This window comes from Ciona intestinalis, chromosome 12 (assembly GCF_000224145.3).
Source record: "Ciona intestinalis chromosome 12, KH, whole genome shotgun sequence".
Classification (NCBI taxonomy): Eukaryota; Metazoa; Chordata; class Ascidiacea; order Phlebobranchia; family Cionidae; genus Ciona; species Ciona intestinalis.
In genome coordinates, this window is record NC_020177.2 from 864969 (window position 1) to 875225 (window position 10257).

Sequence of the window (10257 nt, forward strand, 5' to 3'; positions counted from 1 at the left end):
ACTAAACTCATGATCAGCAGATGTTTCGGACAGTAACTTGGTGGATAGTAACCTCTTTTACACTGATGATGGACCAAGTTACTGTCTGAATACTAAACTCATGATCAGCAGATGTTTCGGACAGTAACTTGGTGGATAGTAACCTCTTTTACACTGATGATGGACCAAGTTACTGTCTGAATACTAAACTCATGATCAGCAGATGTTTCGGACAGTAACTTGGTGGATAGTAACCTCTTTTACACTGATAATGGACCAAGTTACTGTCTGAATACTAAACTCATGATCTGCAGATGTTTCGGACAGTAACTTGGTGGATAGTAACCTCTTTTACACTGATGATGGACCAAGTTACTGTCTGGATACTAAACTCATGATCTGCAGATGTTTCGGACAGTAACTTGGTGGATAGTAACCTCTTTTACACTGATAATGGACCAAGTTACTGTCTGAATACTAAACTCATGATCTGCAGATGTTTTGGACAGTAACTTGGTGGATAGTAACCTCTTTTACACTGATGATGGACCAAGTTACTGTCTGGATACTGAACTCATGATCAGCAGATGTTTCGGACAGTAACTTGGTGGATAGTAACCTCTTTTTTTCACTGATGATGGACCAAGTTACGAACACATTACTTACCATCCGTTGACTTTTGTTTGTTCGTACAAACTTCACAACCAAACTTATTTGACCCGGTCAAAATTTCTGGTTTAGTGAATTGGTGGAAACAAGATTGTACGGAGCATTCCTGGAACATTGGGAAGTTAGTATGTAAATATTTATATTTTATGACTGTGGGGTTTCTGTGTGCGGGATCCAACAACGGGATATGCCATGGAACCTGAGATTTATGGGAGAGTTGATCAATTAAACAAACCCCTGGGTGCTACAACATGAACTTTATCAGATGTTGAAGCCTGCTACTTCCCCAAGGGTAGCGACATTAAAAAAGTGACATACATGGTAACTCGTAAGCAGGCACAAAACATAACACCCGGATCATAACGGCTGTCGTTGCCCCTCCACTCAAGTATAAATATTTTACATTCACTCACAATCAACAATATTACATCACTATAACCATTTTTACCTCACTAGCAGGTTGAAACCGATGTCCGAGTAAATCAGGGATTTGTCGACTTTTCTTCGGAGTAACTTTCTTCATTGGGGTATCGAAGAGTGAGTTTACTTTCTGTGATGTCATAATTAAAAGGGAATTGAATAAAACAACTCGACTGTGGGCATGGGAGTGGCAACCATGAATAAACCACTCAAGTTCCCACCCACAGGGATATAAATGACCAAACCAACCAAAAGTCATATCTGCCAACTTGACTGCGCGCATGGGGACTTACTTGATTCCTTGTTGGTTTCAACATTTCATCTTCAGTTGAATCTTTATCGGATGTAGTTTCATCCAATTGATCTTCTTCTTCACTTTGATCCTCCGGACTTTCTTCTTCCTCCTCAGGGATATTAAGAGATGCCACATCTATGGATCCTCCACGGACCTAATGAGGATCAACATCATTGATGAATGAACGTAAATTATTTATCTTTGGAACAATGACAATCGCTATAACATGATGTTTTGTTCCATACACCGTGTGCCAGCTTATATGTTACCGTATATTGATATATATGTATGTAGGTAGCTTATTTATCCTCACAAAGTGGGGTAACGGCATTCGTTGTAACACAGGTGTTCTGTTACATACACTTCATGGCCGCTGAGAGTTACCAAATTATGATACAAGGAAGAACAAATTGAACAATATATCATAAACCTAATCTATACGGCCGAGGTTTGTTCATGGGACCCAGGATTTAGTCCAGTTTTGTCCCAAGGGGGGTTGTTAAAGTCTCAGTCACCTGTAACACATCCTCCTCATGAAACAACTTGAGTGACATCATGGCATCAGACAACACCATCTCTGCCACCTGATTGGCTAATGTACCGACAGCATCATCAATCCCTATTGTGACATCACTAATGTCCTGGTTGGTTGGTTTTGCACGACGAGCTTGTTTTCTTTGTTTTTTCATTTTTTTTAAAGCGTGTTTGCTTAATGGAGTCCTGCATTGTATATAAAACTGTTATTTGACATGCCTTGATGTGGGTCTTACTTATATAGAGGGAGAGAATAGAATGTGTATATCTAATGTTGGGGTAATGACAATGGGTCAAATCTGACTTACATCTCAGGCAACATGTCTCAATGTACGATCTCACCAATATAGAATAGAATGTGCATAATTATACAACGTTTGCCGTTTGGGCAACAGGCCAATTCAAGCCTTAATCCCTGATCCATAGGACCCACCCATATAGTATAGAATCACCTACTTCGAATTATTCTGTTGATCTGCCTCCTCTTTATCAACCCCCTTCCTCCTCTGCATCGCTCCTCGTGATGTTTGTTCCTCAATTACAGGAAGAGAAATATCAACAAACGATTCCGTTACCTTGGTTACCTGGGATGTTTAACATTTTTATTTTTGATAAAATAATGGTGTTCAGATAGACTGCTATTAAACATTTAAATAGTAAACTTGAAATTTTGATTATTATAAATGTCTGAGACTAAGACAGACCATTAGATAGGAAATGTAAGCCAAAAATCTGCCTTTTGCTTTCAATTAATCTTATCTTATGTCAAAAATTAGATTTAGGTATAAAAAATTTGTCTTTATTCTTAAAATTTAACTCCCGGTACAATATACAAAGTAGAAAGTGGTCTTACCATTTTACATTCATCACATTGAACGCAACTAATAAGTTTTCCACCAAACACACTTTCAACAAATGTTGGCGTTTTCTCGGTGATTTGAACCCCGTACCCTCGCACTTTCTTTAACTCATCATCAGAAACATCTTTTGCTTTGGAATTATAAAGACCAAGTGCGTGTAGTATTCCACCTTTTCTTTGCTGGTGGAAAATATGGATTTACAAGTAACTGATGTATTTTGTCTTTAATTATCTTGCCTATAGTAACATACACCAATAATGGTGGCACTGTAGCAATATTGAGCCTCAAACCTGTATCCTCTTGGATAGAGAACCACTGTGTCACGGCGCAGGCCAAAACAAGTATTTTATACTTTATACTTATAATTTTAGGCCTGTAGCAAATGCCTAACAAAATAAGATTTAACAAGAAGAATATTTAATATTATAATAGTAGGTCTGACGCCATGGTTGGTACGTCTGCCAAGGCAAGAGGTTACGGGTTCAAGGCTTGACACTGCCAGAACCAGAAGTGTGGAAATTAAAAAATAGACCAACTTAGGCCCCAGAGATCTTTGTCATTACCCATATACGATAGAAATTGGGGATGCAAGGTATGCACACTACTCCGCATTAAACAATATCTATCAGATAAAGATTAAATGATATACTTTTATTTCTTCTTGTTTCAGCGATTCAAGCAAACAATGGAAGAATTCCTGACTATCTTGCTGTTGGTAACCCCGGAACTTTGCATTTCTGTTTAAAATGCAAATAGGTGTTTTTTTCTTTTGTTTAAAATTAGGTAAAACTTAATTGAGAATCAACCTGATGTGTTATGTAACGTCTTTAAATTAAAATATTTATGTGAGGATAATAATTTACATAATCATGTACAGGATTTGATATCCAACATAACGTTCAAGGTCTTTGAATGTGTTTTTACTTTTTTCATGTTAAATTATCTATAAAGATTAATTTGCCAATAGATAATGTAGAAATTTTAGTTTATAAACATACTTGTTACACAGTTGATTGAACAGATTCTTTGGTGAAATAGATTTCGTTCTTGTTGGTCGTTTATTTAGAGTTGACATCGTGTTTGAAACTTTAATTCCATCAAAGAAGTTCGAAAAGGCAGTTGTCATTGGTCCCAACTTATCCAAAGTATATTTTAACGTCGGTTGGGAAGAAGTGGAAACTTCTTGTTCAATTTTATCCAAAGTTTGTTTTATGTGAAGTTTGACGACGGTTGAAAGCACAGGAGTTTGACTTAGTGACTGCGGAAGAATAAAACCCGATGTAAATATAGAAGATAAAAATGAAACAATTTATTATCATGAAAAACCTTCTCAACACAGGTGTCATACATTGTATACCAATTACCAAGCTTAGCAGTTTACCATCTGTTCCATTTTATTGTGCTATCCATAAATGTACATATTTACAAACATGTCATTTGACTTGGGCTATGTATAGGTTTACCAAAAGTTTTGTCTGTAGCAGTTTGGCTATACCTAATAATGCTTGCTATGATACTGCCATTACTTTAGAAGATTTTATTACAATACAACAGCCATGCACAAGACATTACCAGTACAAGACTCATTGCTGCACAAATACGGCGCATAATGTTCTTGGGACACTTACCGACAATTTCTCAAACCCAGTGGTTTTACTATAGTTGTATAATTGCTAATCATATGTAATGTTGCCATTTAAAGTTTAAAGATATTATACTACACATGTACTACAAAAAGGATGTTTACCTGCAAAACGCTGTTAAAGAAACAAGTGTTGCCAAGGTTATGTAAACCAATGGGTGGGGGGAGGTTTAGTGTTACTTCAGGTTCATTTGAATCTGAAAGAAATAATTTAAAATATATAAACATAATTCGCATGAAAAATCTGTAGTTTAACTGGTATCTATGTATAATAGTATTTGAACATTGGACATACTATTATATATAATAGTATTTGGATATACTATTATGTCTTGTGTTTTACTGTACAAGTTAAAAAGTTTGTTTTCTTAATTCAATTTGTCACATAACTTAAATTGTTTTATCAGCTAATTACCATTAATTAGTCATTGATATAATATTCATACACAAGTTATAATTAAGTGCAATTATGACACAGTGTGTTCGAGCATGCTTATGAATGACACAATTAATAAATCATAACCTGAGCATGAACAACACCTGTATTACGCAACAGTAAAATACAGCTTGTTATTCAGAACCAGTACCGTGGCACAGTAATTATCACGCTTGCAATGAGGTTGCGGGTTAATGTGTTCTTGGTTAAGACACTTACAAGCAACTTTTCCAACCAAGTGGTCACTTATGGGCTGTCTAAATAGTCAGCCACACGTTAAAAAAAGAACCACCAAAAAACTAAGTTACATAATACATATATAATATATATATATATATTATATATATATAATTTTTTGGAGAAACTCGATGTTGTAAGTCGAAACGGAGTAATCGAAACGTTTCTGTTATAACTACTTTCGATGCCCTACAATGCAATAATAAACAAGCTTCATTCATTCAGAACTCACCTTCACAAACTTTAGCATCTCCCTCACCACCCCCATCTTTATCTACTTCATATTCCACAATCTTCCCACTTTTAACATTCCCTCCATTCTGCTTATTGTTAATCCTGCGTTGCTTCACCCGTTTCTTCACCATGATTTTAGTTTTTCATATCAAGACATGATAAGCATGTTACAAAAGTTATTTCTAGAACTTCATCTGAAAGAAAAATTTGGAGGAAAATATAAAATTAAATGAATGAAATTGTTTAAATACTAAATTGGTATAAAATATAAAAAGTAATAAACTGCTGCAACAATTATTCTGGAAATGTTGACTTACCAGGTATGATTGCATGATTTATAAACGTATAAAAAAACTTAACTTTTCATATAAAACTAACAAAGAATTTTTTAAACCAACCGTTTGGCAAATAAAACGCTGTAATTGACAAAATCTACACTAAATTTTATACCAAAACCTCAGTTTTTTAAAACCCTTAAAACAAAGCTTTTTTAGACTCTTTCCATATTTGTTTTAGTTTTGCTTTCATATTTTCATCGGCAAATATAAAATCTATCGCAGATTCAGATAATTTTAAAGTTTGTTCTTCAGATAGCGATAATGCATTCGCTATTATAAAATATTCGCTTGATAAACCAGTGGAGAAAACCCCTTTATCATCAGTGCAAACAACACATGGGTGTTCTTGACCCATCCACCACACAGAGTGATGCTTTATATGCTCAGGGGGTGAGGTATTGGAAGCTATATTGGATGAAACGCAAACTTCAATTGGGATCCTGGATTCTAGCACGGAAGATTTAACATCTTCTTCATCAGTTAGGAAGGTCCCGTGTCCGATGCGATCTGGAGGAACTGATAAAAACATTCGAGTTTCATCTGATCTGTCTTTTACTTCGGAAAGATGAACAGCTGACTTCAACCCTACCCTTTGTGCACCTTGCAAAACAGGCATAAACTTCGCAGCATCAGTGGTGTAAGGATTTCCACTGAAGTCGATACCTGTTACAATATCCTCGCACGAAATAGAATATTCTTCCGCAAGTTTTAAATTCTCTTGTGCATCTTTAATGCTTCTTCCTCTATCAATAGATGGTAGAAACTTAACATCAATTACATCATCATTATCATGCTTATAATCCCTTATAGCTCCCACCACCGCATCCATGTATCTCCTTTTATCCATTCCACTTTCTACCAAACCTTTTGGAGTGCTTCGCAATTCCAAATACTTAACTCCATCCGCTGAAAACTCTTCAATTACATCCTTTGTGACCTCATAAATGACCTCTGTGCTATCCACCAATGAATGAATAACTTTAAACATTTCAAAACAATCACCCATGGTGCGTTGTTCACCCTTTTCAAATGCAGCTGTCGATATTTTTAAGTCACGTCTTCTATCAAGAAGTTTCTTGATAGTTTTATTGCTAAGTGATCCATTTAAATGTGCATGAAGTTCTACTTTTGGTATTTGTTGGCAAAATTCTTGTGTGATTCCGCTTTGCATTCTGAATAATATGGCTTGTTTCAGTATCCTGACCTATTAGCACCATTTAGCTAATGAAAATTATTATATACAGAAGGCCTATCGCTACAACGCCCAGTATTAATAAAGCTGTGAATGCGAATATGGTGTCAAAATGTTGGAAATGGTATGCCAAATAAATTTGGCAGGAGTAGTCTGTACAAACACAAAATACATTTGCAGTTCATTTAATGCAGTTTTAACTATCTTACAACATAATATAAAATATTAAATCCGGGATTTTTACGATCAAACTATAATTAAAGTTGTAAGTTGTAACTTACAACTTGTAAGCAAATACCGTAACCCAGTATGCACAGTATGACAGGTGCCTGTGTGATTTTGTTAACAAGCGTTCGGTTATGCACTCCATAATTTGTCCCATGCATGATGATTAATTAAACAACAAACCAATTTAGGAGAAAATCAAAATTGTGTCTACATTTTTATTTTAATACACAAAAAAAATTAGGTCTTAGCGACAATTTTGTTCCCAATTGTTTCAAACTTGTCCAAGAAATTATATTTTTTAACAGTTGGATTTGATTTTCTTGGTTTAGTTTTAAGTTGTGGCGGTTCTAATACAACTTCATTGAACAAAACTTTATCTTTGAATAAATTATCTTCGTTTATTTGTTCCTGTTGAAGTTCTTTTAACTTTTTCTTCTTTTCTTTCAATTTGTTTAATCTTTTATTATTCTTTTTCTTTTTTTCTTCGTCCATCTCAGGTTGCTTGTACGGAAGATGTTTATTTTTCGTTATAACGAACTTTACTTCATCGTTCATTCGCGACACAAACTGATGCTCCGTTTCTCCAACCTGGGGTTTGAATTTCAAACCCTTCCAATTATCTTTCTTCTTGGTTTTTTTATCTTTGAAAGAGTTTTTAAACTTTTCACGATCCCCAACTATTTCTTCAACTTTACGAGGCACTTTCTGATCTTTTTGAAATTTAAGTTTGTTTTTTGGTGCTTTGTTAAATGCAGAAAAATCTTTTACTTTTTTTCTTCCTTTTCCCATAATCAACTTGTCAATATACAATATTTTCTTAAGTAAATAGACAATATATGGATGATTTAGAAAATGTATTGGTATTGTATGTGTAAAATTATTAAGACTCATAATTTAGTAATTCCAGCTGAATGCATAGCATGTTTTAATGTTATATACCGCAACTACCGTCTTAAAAATTAGGTTATAGTAGGGTGGGGGAAGACGGGACACCTTTTATCTTTATTTTCTCGCCCCGTTTAGTAGTAAACAAAGAACATTCAAGAAATTATAAAACTGTATGCCCACTACTCCTATTGACCGTTAGTAATTGTTTAAAACACGATCAGGGTATTTAGATATTATGTGCTAAAGGTGTCCCATTTTCCCCCACCCTACTATATAATCTCTCGTGTGTACACGTTTACACGAGTCTGCTCAGTTACATTATTATACGTATGCATATCTTACAACTGTGCGTGGAATTAAACACATGCATCATACTTTTGCTGCTTTTTTTGTCATCCTCTCTCTTCCAACCTTCTTCTCGTAATATAATTAGTGTCAGTGACAATAAGAGAACTAAAGTGCAAACAAAAAAACAGATTATTTGTGTTCAAACAAAACAATATTATACCAAAAAATAATTGGTGAATGTAATGGACTTTGTTATTGTTTTGTATGTAAGTCCAGCTGGTATTAATCTTTCTAAAGACAGCGCTCTTGTTAATGTAACTTGTGCGTGACGACTCCTCTTAATCAGTCCCGGGAGTATAAAAGAAACAAATGAAGAGAAAGAGTGAGATTTGGTGTAAATTTAGAATTTGGACCTAGCAACTTTGGTTGCAAACGTTGCCGCATGGTTATAGGTTTGTTTAAGTACTTTTTTCGGGCAAAACGTTAAATGTAGATTGTTTGTATATTGTGTTCAGCAGAATAGGTTTCAATGATTGTGAATATTTTAACGAATTGTTCATATAAAATGCCATTTTATTTGCACTTGCTAAATGTAATGTTGTTATATTTAAAGCAGTTGTCATAATGTAATTATGACGTCGTTCCACACGCCTAAGCTACATGGTTACTCTGTGAAGTTCTCACCTTTTACTCCAACAAGGTTTGCATGTGTAGCATGTGAACAATATGGGATAGCAGGTAGATTACTTTTGTCAGTGATGGTTAAGCATATCCTATCGTATGTAACAAACCGTATGTATGTATATTCCTATTATACACCCATGTTGTAATTATAAATACTTAAATATACACAATGCTAATGTGATGATCGCTCAACTCTTGCATTTATCTCCTAACAGGCAATGCAGTGCTACTTGTATTTGACTTCCACCCTGACTTGAGCGGTCCTCCTGTAGTGGTACAGACTTGTAACTGGGTAGATGGTTTGTTTGACCTCGCATGGAGTGAAATAGATCCAGATATTTGTGTAACAGCTGGCGGAGATGGTGCTATTCAAATATGGAATGTTTTAAATAAGGTAAAGTAGAATTTGTTGAATCCGTTGAATAATTACATACCTATAGCCTTATAGGCTTAATCTATTGTAAAAAGAGGGTGCTTTTTGGACCACATTATGTGTTATAAACTATTTAATTGTTGCAATATCACTAACTTACCCATTATGTGTACCCTGAAATCCCTGCTTTTTTATTATTTTTCTCTGTTTTGTTTATATTACAGTTTAACTTAAGCACTTTGTTTTCCAGGATCCACTTGCTGTGTTAAAGAGCCATGAGAAGGAAGTTTATTCGGTAGATTGGAGTCATAAGGGAGAAAAGAACCTTGTTGTATCTGTATCATGGGATGGGAGTGCAAAGATATGGGATGTTGGGTCAGGACGTAATGAACCCATATCTGCAGTGCATGGACATCAAGGTGTTGTGTATAGTGGTGTGTGGTCACCTCATGTACCAGGATCCTTTGCTACAGCATCAGGTTGGAGTGATGTAATGTGCTCACTGCTGTGTTTTGAAATTTAATTATTTTGGCATTCTAAGATTTTTATAATTAGGTGCTGAATGTATATGATGCTGTGTTAGAACTTGTGAAACACTTTTCTTCTTATATTATATGTTAGTTTCTACAGTTATGGAATGGTGTTATGGTTTTGTCATCACTGTTACCCACTAGGTAGCAATCTTTTTAAGGATACGAATGTCCACCTGCATTTTGCTACCGTGGTATGTTACTTTAGTTTATAGGTTTATAAAAGAAAAACTGAAATGCGTTATGTAAAAACTTTTTTTTTTGCATAAATTCGTCAATTTGTTAAACATTTTTAGAGAAGTAAGAAGAATAATTTTTATAAGATATTTTCTGATCAGTTGTAATTAAATGTATTTCTTAGTTTAATCCTCTTGTATTCATGCAGCGGATGGGACAAGCAAAATCTGGGACGTTCGCACCCCAGCATCCC

At 34.9% G+C, this 10257-nt stretch overlaps 5 protein-coding genes across 5 annotated transcripts in view; 2 read left to right on the plus strand and 3 right to left on the minus strand.

Annotated features, from left to right (window-relative positions):
- LOC100177168 (ubiquitin carboxyl-terminal hydrolase 16-like) overlaps window positions 1–5499 on the minus strand; it is an 8113-nt gene extending 2614 nt beyond the window's left edge. Inside the window, exons 1-10 of the mRNA XM_002128578.5 lie at window positions 5305–5499; window positions 4505–4596; window positions 3756–4015; window positions 3407–3494; window positions 2751–2936; window positions 2354–2481; window positions 1879–2083; window positions 1362–1517; window positions 1097–1198; window positions 646–754 (exon numbers count right to left, since the gene is read on the minus strand). Of these exons, the coding sequence (XP_002128614.3) occupies window positions 646–754; window positions 1097–1198; window positions 1362–1517; window positions 1879–2083; window positions 2354–2481; window positions 2751–2936; window positions 3407–3494; window positions 3756–4015; window positions 4505–4596; window positions 5305–5437 (1459 nt within the window). The 5' untranslated portion in view covers window positions 5438–5499. The remainder of the gene's footprint in view (window positions 1–645; window positions 755–1096; window positions 1199–1361; window positions 1518–1878; window positions 2084–2353; window positions 2482–2750; window positions 2937–3406; window positions 3495–3755; window positions 4016–4504; window positions 4597–5304) is intronic.
- The window catches only part of LOC108949985, a 436537-nt gene that overhangs the window by 10120 nt on the left and 416160 nt on the right, over window positions 1–10257 (plus strand). The window lies entirely within an intron of this gene.
- LOC100185007 (adenosine deaminase-like protein) lies at window positions 5500–6916 on the minus strand. Its single transcript, XM_002128638.5, has one exon. The coding sequence runs from the start codon at window positions 6813–6815 to the stop codon at window positions 5781–5783; it is 1035 nt and encodes a 344-aa protein (XP_002128674.1). The 5' UTR covers window positions 6816–6916; the 3' UTR covers window positions 5500–5780.
- LOC101241914 (coiled-coil domain-containing protein 137) lies at window positions 6901–7955 on the minus strand. Its single transcript, XM_004226667.4, has one exon. It carries the CDS (start codon window positions 7953–7955, stop codon window positions 7302–7304), a length of 654 nt encoding a protein of 217 aa, XP_004226715.2. The 3' UTR covers window positions 6901–7301.
- Window positions 8873–9820, plus strand: LOC104266300 (peroxisomal targeting signal 2 receptor-like). The gene is made up of 3 exons (XM_026837001.1): window positions 8873–8978; window positions 9140–9318; window positions 9548–9820. Exons 1-3 carry the CDS (start codon window positions 8873–8875, stop codon window positions 9818–9820), a joined length of 558 nt encoding a protein of 185 aa, XP_026692802.1.

Bases quoted from the DNA above. Each gene is read 5' to 3' on its own strand.
- LOC104266300 (XM_026837001.1), top strand. From the start codon at position 8,873: ATGACGTCGTTCCACACGCCTAAGCTACATGGTTACTCTGTGAAGTTC. The intron at 8,979-9,139 runs GTAGATTACTTT...ATCTCCTAACAG, and splicing joins TGAACAATATGGGATAGCAG to GCAATGCAGTGCTACTTGTA. The intron at 9,319-9,547 runs GTAAAGTAGAAT...TTTGTTTTCCAG, and splicing joins TATGGAATGTTTTAAATAAG to GATCCACTTGCTGTGTTAAA.
- LOC101241914 (XM_004226667.4), bottom strand. From the start codon at position 7,955: ATGAGTCTTAATAATTTTACACATACAATACCAATACATTTTCTAAAT.
- LOC100185007 (XM_002128638.5), bottom strand. From the start codon at position 6,815: ATGCAAAGCGGAATCACACAAGAATTTTGCCAACAAATACCAAAAGTA.